Below are 11,821 nucleotides of genomic sequence, written 5' to 3' on the forward strand. Positions count from 1 at the left end.
AGTGGTAAAGCGCTCGCCTTGAGCTGAAGAGCTGAGGGAAAGCGCCCAGGCCCAGAGTTCAAGCCCCATGACCGACAAAAAAAAAAAAAAAAAAATAAGCAAGAGCCACTGGCACCTTGCAGAAGCTCTATTTTTCGTCCATTCCTTCACTGCCTCGCATATGCTAGGCAAGTGCTCTATACTTATAGCCCACGAGTTTTATTTTGTAATTGTTTCAGAAATTAGTTTGGGAAGACAAGAGCTAACAATGGGTCTCAGGATGCCTCAAGACCCTCAACAAAGAGACCTGAGAACTACGGTCATCAGATTCTGAGGGCCTATCTATGCACAATGACAAGGGAACTTCTACAGTGAGTAGAAACATCCCCATAGTGTTTAAGACTGAAGATTTGGACAAAAGCAGCTGAAAAATAAAACATGCTTTAATTTGATTTGTCTTGCCTTAGGCATCCAAGTAATGGTTACCTATGAGAGACACGCCAAATGCTAACAGTTCTTATAAAAGGTTGGAGGTAGAATAGACTGTGGCAAACCCTCAACGTCACACCTTAAGAACGTGGGCCAGAAATAACACTGAGGGTGAAGGGCTACCTTGGTGGTGGTCCTGGACCCTATTAACGTGCTCTACCATATCCATCCTAAGGTTAGCCACATGAAGATATCCTACTGACTTGACTGGGTGCTTGCCAGAGTTCTCCATCCGGACAGAACTTAGCTTTCTCTTAGAACAAGTCCTGCAACTGGTAAGCAGTCCAGATAGCGCTTCCATCATCTCATCTTTGTCTCTGCCACATCAGCATGCAGACCCTTGTTGCTAGCCCTAGTCCCTGACCACTGGCTCCCTGACGTTAATGCAATCTACATTCACCGCCAGAAGCGAGAGAAGCACAAACGCCAATATGGCAGCGAGAAGTCATAAGGCTGCACTAACCAATCTGACTCAATCTTCAGAATCTCTTTTATTAAGTATATGTCAGATGCAATATCATTGTTGCTATTTTAATTGTATGTTAACTTGCTCTCCCCAGGAGGGAGAAAGTAAGAAAGAGCATCACTCATATCCCCAAAATTGGAAAAAGCTAAGAGTACATGTAACTCAAGAGCCCGAAGCAGGTGATCATGGAGAGAAGAGACTGTGAACTGATTTGTGCTCACTGAAGAAGGAAGATGGTGCTGAAAGACAAGAGGGTGAGGAGAAGCCTTTCATCTCTAAAGAGCCTGAGAGAGTCATATACAACAGCATTCTTTTGCATAGATCTCCTTCATGAGAAGGCCTCCCTGGGAGGCCCAGGTCTGGAGAAGGGGAGGATAAACAATTGCCTAGTCTCTTCTTACCCGTGAAACAAAAGATGGAACTCCCTGGAAAGACACTAACAGTCACTGTGGCTGGAACAAAGAAAACATCCACTACCTCAGATCATGGGCTCAGACAGTGAAGGTCATCGCCAGCAGTATTACAGAAAAGAGTTCAATCATAAACCTAAGTGAGGCTTGGAATGTGGCTTAGTGGTAGGGTGTTTGCCTAGCATACATGAAGCCCCTGGTTCTACTCTTCAGTACCACATACACAGAAAAAGCTGGAAGTGGCATTATGGCTCAAGTGGTAGAGTGCTAGCCTTGAGCACAGACAGGCTCAGGGACAGTGCCCAGGCCCTGAGTTCAAGTCCCAGGATTGGCCAAAAACAAAAAACAAAAGAAAACAAACCATAAAAAAACGCAGCAAAGGGGTGGGATGGTAGCTCACTGGGCTGGGATGGTGGCTCAGTGGTACTTGCCTTGCATGCCCTGGGTTCAATTCCTCAGCACCACATAAGCAGAAAAAGCTGGAAGTGGTTCTGTGGCTAAAGTCGTAGAGTGCTAGCCATGAGCTGAAGAGCTAAGGGACAGCGCCCAGGCCCAGAGTTCAGGCCCACGACTACCACCACCACTAACAACAACAACAAAAAACTCAGAGAAATAGCATCTGGTGACTGAAGATAGGTCAGGATAGTCAAGTCTGGTCTCCAACCCAGGCCATGAAGCCCTGGATGACAAAGCAGTCTATGACTGGAATGAAGCAAGCATAGAGATCTCTGTTTAAGGTACAGATTCTGTGAGGGCTGAACTCCCACCATAAGCACAAGAAAATGCCAGAGGAACATGACTCAGGTAGTACATGCAAAGCAATCATAGCAATCAGAACAAAACCTATGGCTGTACAGCAGGACAGGCTCTCTCCAGACAGTTTATTTACATTCAATAAAAAAGTTAGGGCTGGGAAGGTGGCTCAGTGGTAGAGCGCTTGCCTGAGGCCCTGAGTTCGATTCCTCAGCACCACATAAGCAGAAAAAAAAAGCCGGAAGTGGCGCTGTGGCTCAAGTGGTAGAGAGCTAGCCTTGAGCTGAAGAGTGCAGGGACAGCGCCCAGGCCCAGAGTTCAGGCCCCACAACTGGACCCCACCCTCCATTCCCCCCCAAAAAATTATAAGCTACTCAAAAGAGAAAGGAAAAAAAAAGCAAAGAAAACAATTGTCAAGATATTAGGCTGGCCTAGAGTTGGCGACTCACGCCTGTAATCCTGGCTTCTCAGAGGCCAAAATCTGAGGATCGCGGTTCAAAGCCAGTCTGGACAGTTAAGTCTATAAGATTTAATTTTTTTTTGGCCAGTCCTGGGGCTTCAATTCAGGGCCTGGGCACTGTCCCTTAGCTTCTTTTTCTCAAGGCTAGCACTCTACCACTTGAGCCACAGTGTCACCTCTAGCTTTTTCTGTTTATGTAGTACTGAGGAATGGAACCCAGGGCTTCAGGCATGCTAGGCAAACACTCTACCACTAAACCACATTCCCAGGCCAAGTCCCTGAGATTCTTTTTTTTTTTTTTTGCTGGTTGTGGGGCCTGAACTCCGGGCCTGGGTGCTGTCCCTTAGCTCTTCAGCTCAAGGTTAGCACTCTACCACTTGAGCCACAGTGCCACTTCCAGCTTTTTGTGCTTATGTGGTGCTGAGGAATTGAACTCAGGGCCTCATGCATGCGAGGCAAGCGCTCTACCACTGAGCCACCTTCCTAGCCCCCCTGAGATTCTTATTGCCAATTAATCGCAGAAAAAGCCAGAAGTGGCAATGTGGCTCAATTGGTAGAGCACTAGCCTTGAGCTCAGGGATAGTGCCTGGGCCCGAAGTTCAAGCCCCAAAACAGGCCAAAAAAAAAAAAGATATTAAGCTGGACATGGTAGAGCACACCTATAATGTTAGCTATTCTGAAAGTAGAATTGGGAGCATTTACCATGGTCTGAGAGGCTGGCCCCTGGCAAAAACATGAGATCCAGGGGCTAGAGGTGTGGTTCAGATGGCAGAGTAGACAAGCACAGGTCCTTGAGTTCAGATGGCAGAGTAGACAAGCACAGGTCCTTGAGTTCAAACCCTAGTGCTGATGAAAGAAGAAAGACAGGGCCAGGACGGTGGCGCAGTGGCAGAGCGCTTGCCTCGCATGCCTGAGGCCCTGGGTTCGATTCCTCAGCACCACATAAGCAGAAAAAACTGAAGTGGTGCTATGGCTCAAGTGGTAGAGTGCTCACCTTGAGCTGAAGAGCGCAGGGACAGTACCCAAGCCCAGATCAAGCCCCATGACTGACACACAAAAAAAGTAACAATGATGATAAAAACCCAAACATAGGGGCTAGGAATGTGGCTCAATGGTAAGAGTGCTTGCCTAGCATGAATGAAGCCCTGGGTTCAATTCCTCAGCACCACATAAGAAAAAAGCCGGAAGTGGTGCTGTGGCTCAAGTGGTAGAGTGCTCACCTTGAGCTGAAGAGCGCAGGGACAGTACCCAGGCCCAGAGTTTAAGTCCTATGACTGACACACAAAAAAAGTAACAATGATGATAAAAACCCAAACATAGGGGCTAGGAATGTGGCTCAATGGTAAGAGTGCTTGCCTAGCATGAATGAAGCCCTGGGTTCAATTCCTTAGTACTACAAAAACAGAAAAGGCTGGAAGTGGCACTGTGGCTCAAGTGGTAGACTGTTTGCCTAGAGCCAAAGATACTTAGGGACAGTACCCAGGCTCTGAGTTCAAGCCCTGGGACATGCCGGGGGGTGGAGGGGAGGAAACAACAACCCAAATATAGTGATAGATAATTTATTTGACTTGTTCAAATGTAGATTAACTCAGGTGAGGAAGGGTAATATTATGTGCCGTTTTAAAAAAGGCACTATAGACTGGTTCTGTTTTTATTTTATTTTTATTTTTGGTGCCAGTCCTAGGACTTGAAATCAGGGCTCGGGCACAGTCTGAGTTTCCTTTGCTCAGGGCTATCACTCTACCACTTGAGCCACAGCTCCACTTGCAGCTCTTTTTGTGATTAACTGGAGATAAGAGCCTCATAGACTTTCCTGCCTGTGCTGGCTTCGAACCATGCTCCTCACTTCTCACCCTCCTGGTAGGTAGGATTATAGGTGTGAGCCACAGGGCATCACACTAAAATTTTTTTTCTTAAGTCATTAGCTCCATCTTCTCAGAAATAAAAGCCTGTAGGCCAAAGAAAGAATTATTAATTTACATTAAAATGTATCATTTCTATTGTTTGTGGAGTTTCCTAAATAGATGGCTTCATACCTAATGCTAGAGTAATAATATGAACAAAATAAATTTAGTAATAAAAAATGAATCAATCACACCGGAGCTAACTCAGTCCTCCATGACATAAAGCACAATATACAAGTTGCTGTGAAGGAAGGTAAGAGCCATGCCTGCCATGTACCTTGCATTGAGCCAATGTCAGTTTACACTTAAAACCTTAGATTCAGCTGGGCACCGGTGGCTCACACCTGTAATCCTAGCTACTCAGGAGGCTGAGACCTGAGGATCACAGATCAAAGCCAGCCCGGGCAGGAAACTCTGTGAGACTCATATCTCTAATAAACCACTAGAAAACCAGAAGTGGTGCTGTGGCTCAAGCGGTAGAGTGCTCACCTTGAGCTGAAGAGTGCACGGACAGCGCCCAAGCCCAGAGTTCAAGCCCCATGACCAACAAAAAACAAAAAAATCCTTAGATTTAGTTGTAGCTTTACGAACGGAGAGGGAACATTGTTTATTTATTATTATTTTAAGGTAATGGGTTTGGATTCAGGGTCTCATGCTTCTAACCCAGGTAGAATGTTCTAATAATGACAAAATATGTAAAGGTGAAAAAAGAGACTCTTACCAAAACAAATTTTTAATTAGGAAAAGCCTCCTTTAGTGTTGTGGGGATTGTGTGAGCTACAGAACAAGCTTTGTAGCTCTCTAGTGAATATCAATATGTTGTTCTGGTTACATAGGAGTACCACCTTTAGGAACTGTACTGAATTAAGAAGAATAACTAGGCTGGGAAGGTGGCTGAGTGGTACAGTGGCTGCCTAGCATGGATAAAGCCCAGGTTCGATTTCTCAGTACCACATAAACAGAAAAAGCCAGAAGTGGTGCTGTGCCTCAAGTGGTAGACCGCTAGCCTTGAGAGAAAAAAAAAAAGGTCAGGAACAGTGCCCAGGCCATGAGTTCAAATCCCATGATTGGCAAAAAAAAAAAAAAAAAAAGAAGAAGAAGAAGAAGAAACAATAAATATACAGTTACTCCATGGACAAGATAAACTGTCCTGTTGCATACAGTCTGCAGTGTGGTCACATTTGAGGCTGTCTGTAAAAGGAAAAGAGTTAGGTGACAACAAAACATTTCCCTGGAGAGTGGAAAAATTCTACTGCTGTTGGAACACAGTGCAAAACAGCAGGGGAGTTAGGCAGGTGTACATACTATATTTACCTATAGAGCTACCGAGATAAGCCTCCAGAGCACTCTGCTCCCTGCTAGTTGAGGCTGATACCATGGCCCAGACAATGGCGGTCAATCCCTGTTTCTATGCACATCTGTATTTAGAACTCACTCAGTATCATCCTCTACCATGGCTAGTGCCAGAGGCAGTGATCAGGTGCTTCTGTGTTCTTGGAAAATCTACCTTCAGTACAAAACTCAAAGGCTCCCAAGAAAAGTGTTATTGCTGGGCGCCGGTGGCTCACATCTATAATCCTAGCTACTCAGCAGGCTGAGATCTGAGGATCATGGTGCAAAGCCAGCCTGGGCAGGAAACTCCATGAGACTCTTATCTCCAATAAATCACCAAAAAACCAGAAGTTGTGCTGTGGCTCAAGTGGTAGAGTGCTCACCTTGAGCTGAAGAGCTGAGGGACAGCGTTCAGGCCGAGTTCAAGCCCCACGACCAGAAAAAAAAAAAAAAAAAAGAAAAAGAAAAGTCTTGCTGGGCACCGGTGGCTCATGCCTGTAATCCTAGCTACTCAGGAGGCTGAGATCTGAGGATCTCGGTTCAAAGCCAGCCTGGGCAGGAAAGACCGTGAGACTCCTATCTCCAATAAACCACTAGAAAACTGCAAGTGGCGCTGTAGCTCAAGTGGTACAGTGCTCGCCTTGAGCTGAAGAGCTGAGGGACAGAGCCCAGGCCCAGAGTTCAAGCCCCACGCCCCCCCCCCCCCCCCAAAAAAAAAAAAAGACAAGTCTTATTTTCTACTAGTTCGGACCACAGGCTGGCCTCTCTGGAGAACAAATCTGGTTTGGCAGTGGATGGAAATGCTTTCTATTTTCTTGCTTCTTGTGGTTATAGCCAGCAGCTTAAAGTTCTTTGTGAAGTATTGTGTGGTGTGACACACTTACAGTACTAGTTACTCAAGAGGATCATTTGAGCCAAAAGATACAAACCGGCCTGAGAAACAGAATCTTAAAAAAAAGTCTTTTGCAAGACTTCTGTAACCTAATGTGTCCTCTTGCTTCCAGTCACAGAAAGATTTAACTCCTCTGAGGTGGGCACATCCACTGTTCCTCTAGTAAAGACCAACAGAGGCAGGCTGCCTATAATACCTAGATACAGTTCTCAAAGGGAAAACAGCCACACTGAGATGCTGAACCTACCCAATCACTGGAGTATGAACTGTGTTACTCCATTAACATTTTCCCAAGATTCTCATGTCACTACTCTGCAAACAGAGCTTCTTCACCCAAAACAACTATGAACACAACCTTCAGGGCTAGATCTACACATATCACACCATCTTCTGTTTTATAATTTTCTCCATAAATATCACATATATCTTTTGTTAAGTTCCCAGATACTTTATGTATCTGATATTATTTAAAGATTACACTTTTTTTTTTGTTGTTGCATGCCTTGATTTCAGGGTCTGGGCTCTGTCTCTGAGCCTCTTTGTGCTCAAGGCTAGCACTCTATCACTTGAGCCACAGCACCACTTTCAGTTTTTGAGTGGTTAATTGGAGATAAGAGTCTTATGGGGACTTTTCTGCCTGGGCTGGCTTCAAACCATGATCCTCAGATCTCAGACTCCTGAGTAGCTAGGATTATAAGCATGAGCCATCAGCGCCAGACTTTAAAAATTACTTACTTACACTTACACACACACACACACACACACACACACACACACACACACACACACGAGAGAAAAAGAAAAAGGAAAAAAATCTAATTCTTTTCTAAGTTGAGAATATTATTTCACACATGGAAACAGAGTACAATACTATATGGAGAACAGTGGGCTGTTCTGACTTGCTCAAATAGCAAATTTTCAGCTTTTTGTTTTTTGTTTCTGGATCTTGGGGCTTGAACTCAGGGTCTAGGCGCTGTTCCTGAGATTTTGTGCTCAAGCCTCTACCACTTGAGCAACAACTCCACTAGTGGCTTTTTATTAATAGTTTTCATTATTTTCTGGCCTTTAGGGTAAATAACTGGAGAGAAGAGTCTCATGGATTTGAACCATGATCCTCAAGGTCTCAGCTTCCAGAGCAGCTAGGATTACAGGTATGAGCCACGGGCACCCAGATAATTTTTCAGCTTTTTCCATGAAAATCAGGTTGAGAAACTCCCCTCTATTTGTAGGATGCTTTGTTTTTTTCTAAACCAAGTAGGTAATAATCACAGAGTAAATGTCCTTTTAGGACCTTGGTAACCAGCTTTTGTCTCTTTGGCAGGGACAGAATCGCCTCTGTCTGTGGGCTGATATTGTGTATAATCAGTTCTGCCCTCCTACCTTACCTTTTGTACTTATTTCTGCCATCCCATCCAGCTTCCCTGCTATACCTGCTTTCTGCTGGGCCTAGCACTTGGCCACCTATGGACCCCAAGGCCAGGCAAGGCTTCATAGGCTCATCCCAGATGGGTGGAAAGCATGGCAATGAGAGGCTCAAGTCTGAACAAGCTCAGCCTCTAGTGAAGGTAGGGTCCCTCCCAGCACTCACCTGAGAGGCTCTGTCCCAGGCCCTGGCTCTCCTCTGCTCCCGGCCCATCCAGGACCCACGGGTCTTCTCCTCTTTCCAGCTGGGAGATTACACTGGGCTTGGATCCTGGTAATCCTGTTTGTTGGGAGGGAAGCCCTTTGTTTATACATTTACCAATATCCTCTTAGCCAGCGTCACCTCTGGGGACATGAAGATGGACGGGCCTGACTTGTTTGCAATGAACATCTGGAGGTGAGTGAGCCACCAGGAGCCTGTCCCGAGTCCTCATTCCACAGCCATCTCCCTTTGGAAACCCTCATCCCAGTCCACCACGTATGGCCACAGACAGGCCTCTGGAGGGGCCTTACCCAGGGAAACCACATTCCCATAGGTCTCCATCATCACGTTTCTGTAGAGACCCCTCTGAGCAGGGCCCAGCTGGTTCCACTCCTCCTGGGAGAGGAGCACAGCCACATCCTCAAAAGTCACTTTGGCCTAGAATAACAAGAGAGTCAGGTGAGGACAAACCTCAATGTCTGAGAGGAAAATGGGGGAAGGAGTGTCTCAACACAGGTGATGAGGTGATACTCAGGCTTCCCCACGAATCCTCAATGTGGAAGAAACGGAAGGAGTCTTGGCGAGGGACACCGTACCAGCTTGGGATAGCGTACCTGGGGTGCTGCTGGCAGCCGCAGAAACCCAGCTGCTGCCATCATGTCTTTTCAGTGCCTGTGCGAGCAACAGGAGCCAGAGAGTCCTGTGGGTCAGAGAGGTGAAGAACATGTAAGGGATTGGGCCTTGCTCCCAGTAGCCCCTGACTTCTTGGGGGACCCTTGTCCTCATACAAAGCTGAGCCGGTGAGCAGCATGCTGAGAGGAGGCCCCAGGAGCTGCAGCCACTGCAGGTCTTCTCTGTCACATCCCCTCACCCATGCCAAGTTGGATCTTTGATTGTGGAGGCCTGTCCAGGCCCTGAACAAACACAGGGTTCCAGGCCATGGTTCCAGCCAGAACAGGCACTGGGCCATGGCCCAGGAAAGTCTCACTTAATAAGCACCAAAGATCTCTGAGCTGCATATGGACCCCTTGGCCTCCTGAGGGCAAAGGGTCCCCGTCTTCTCGCTCCAGACTTCAGGGACCCTCATGATTGGCTGATCACTTTCTTTGCTCTGGCCCATGGTTTTGCCTGTGCACAATAGCAGATTCTCAGGAATCAGTGTGTTCTATTTCCAAGGCACTTACATGGGTCACATGGGGGCTACAGGTATCAGACCAAGTTACCTCCTAAGACACACTTCCGATGAGAGAAGTTTGGCCACCAGGGTGGGAATTAAGACGGTCCTGCTTGAAGCACCACAGTTATATAGAGGTCTTAGAGGGTTCAGATCCTGAGTCATGCTTATGTATTCTTTGGCAGTCCTAGCACTCTGACAGGATAGACTCCAGCCCTATGGCTCAAGCTGGGTGCTGGCAGCACAAGCTGAGCAGTGGTTGCTCTGAGTCGAGTGGCCTAGGCATCAAGTCTAAGACCTAAAGGAGGATTTGCCTAAGTGAGAAGGGAAGGCCTGGGCATGGGTGGGTGCTAGATATGTACCATGACAAGGTAAACTGCAGTATTCAACATCTTCAAAAGAGGGGAAAAAGAGCGGACCCAACTGATAAACTGGCCCTATAGAGAATGGGCTTGAGTCTTCCAGAATATCAAGGAAAGGCTGCAGTAGTGACACAGAGCCTATTCTACAACCAAAGGCAGGCACATGACAAATGGGATATTCAAGGATGAAATGATGGGTATTATGGTCTGCGTGGGGAAGTGCCTAGGGGCAGAAAGAGTCATCTCATTTTTCTTATAAAGTATCAGATATATGTGTATATTTGCATGGACAGTCACTGCAAAGTGCCCATTCCCCCAAATGTTATGCACGTTTTTTTGGGTATAGGTGGGTTTTCCAAATGAATGCAAGACAAATTTTTAATAGTGCATAGTGAGAAAAATGGTTAGGAGGGTAAATGAAGATAGATTCCAAGCTCCTCCCACGCCTAAATAAATTCTAGAGGGACTCAACATATTACAAATGCTAGATACAAACAACAAATTACATTGGGCACATGCCTGTAATCCTACTCAGAAGGCTGAGATCTAAGGATCGTGGTGCAAATTCAGTCTGAGCAGGAAAGTGTGTGAAACTTTTTTTTTTTTTTTTTGGTCGGTTGTGGGGCTTGAACTCTGGGCCTGGGCGTTGTCCCTCAGCTCTTCAGCTCAAGGCAAGCGCTCTACCACTTGAGCTACAGCGCCACTTCCGGTTTTCTGGTGGTTTATTGGAGATAGGAGCCTCACGGTCTCTCCTGCCCGGGCTGGCTTTGAACCGCGGTTCTCAGATCTCAGCCTCCTGAGTAGCTAGTGTTACAGGCGTGAGCCACCAGCGCCCGGCTAGTGTGTGAAACTCTTATCTCCAATTAACCACTAAAAGCTGGAAGTGGAGGTTTAAGTAGTAGAATGCTAGCCTTAAGTAAAAAAAATAAAAAGCTCAGAGACAGCACCCAGGCCTTGAGTTCAAGCCCCAGTATCCGCACAAAAAAACAACGGCAGCAGCAGCAACAACACAAATTATTTTAAAAATAATTATTAAGTATGGCAGCCCTTTGAAACATAACACAAAGCCCAAAATTAGTAAGGAAAAAAAATCTGGCCTTTTAGGAAACAAAACAGCAAGAAGTCCAGATTACTTCCCTGAAGTCCAAAGATATATTGGGTAGTACATTTTCAACATGTATGAAAAGAATATGTGCTGGTAAACGACACAGACGATACTAATAGCTAAAACACAAACGAAGGTTTCTGCCTCACCAATAACAATAGAGAAACACCCGTATGGGGAGGATTTGGGGAGGAATCCTCTACACTGCAGGAAAGAGCTACATCAACGCTTTACAACCCTCTGGGTCCCGTAAACCCCAGGCCGTGCAAAGCACACTGAAGGACGTCCCAGACAAGCCCAACCAGCTGCGGGAGAGCACCGCGCTGCCCGGCACCTGGGGTGGAGGAGCAGGGGGCCGGGCAGCAGCGTGAAGAGCATCACTGCCTATGATCTTCTAAAAGCCAACCGTCAGACAAAGAGAATGCGGCTAATCAGAAAGAATCCGAAAGTGAGGTAGAAAAACGAGCAGAGGAGCCGGTCGGGGAGAGAGGTGCATCTGCCACGCGGAGCAGAGCGCCGCGTCCCGGGCGGGGAGTGGCCGGCGCCGCTCGGGGGTCTCGGGCCTCGGCTCGCGGCGCTCGGGCCTCGCCGCTCGCGGGGCTCGGCTCGCGGGTCTCGGGCCTCGGCTCGCGGCGCTCGGGCCTCGCCGCAGGGCCGGCTAAGCCAGAAGGTGGAGCTCAGCCTTGGCGGTACCGGGGCCACCTCCGCGCGCGCGCAGCAGCCGTGTCTCCCCCACACCCCGGCCAAACCGCCCATTCTCTTCGGGAGGCCCCGTCCCCGAGTCCCCCGCGTGCACCCCTGCGGCGCCCGGCTCCGACCTTGGGTGGCTGGAGGCCCGACCCGGGTGCAGCGTGGAAGGGCTCCGAGCGGG

The 11,821-nt window shown here is 47.5% G+C and overlaps 1 protein-coding gene across 3 annotated transcripts in view; it reads right to left on the reverse strand.

The window, feature by feature from the left end:
- The window catches only part of Znf250 (zinc finger protein 250), a 16,978-nt gene extending 5,157 nt beyond the window's left edge, over positions 1–11,821 (reverse strand). The window contains exons 1-4 of one of the 3 annotated variants that reach the window (XM_013033885.1): positions 11,769–11,821; positions 8,924–9,009; positions 8,621–8,747; positions 8,274–8,387 (exon numbers count right to left, since the gene is read on the reverse strand). In XM_013033885.1, coding sequence (XP_012889339.1) covers positions 8,274–8,387; positions 8,621–8,747; positions 8,924–8,968 — 286 coding nt within the window. In that variant the 5' untranslated portion in view covers positions 8,969–9,009; positions 11,769–11,821. Of the gene's footprint in view, positions 1–5,589; positions 5,653–8,273; positions 8,388–8,620; positions 8,748–8,923; positions 9,247–10,351; positions 10,382–11,768 lie in introns of those variants that run through there. The other 2 variants (XM_013033886.1, XM_013033887.1) reach the window with 2 other exon arrangements.

Source organism: Dipodomys ordii, unplaced genomic scaffold (genome assembly GCF_000151885.1).
Source record: "Dipodomys ordii isolate 6190 unplaced genomic scaffold, Dord_2.0 Scaffold179, whole genome shotgun sequence".
Taxonomy (NCBI): domain Eukaryota; kingdom Metazoa; phylum Chordata; class Mammalia; order Rodentia; family Heteromyidae; genus Dipodomys; species Dipodomys ordii.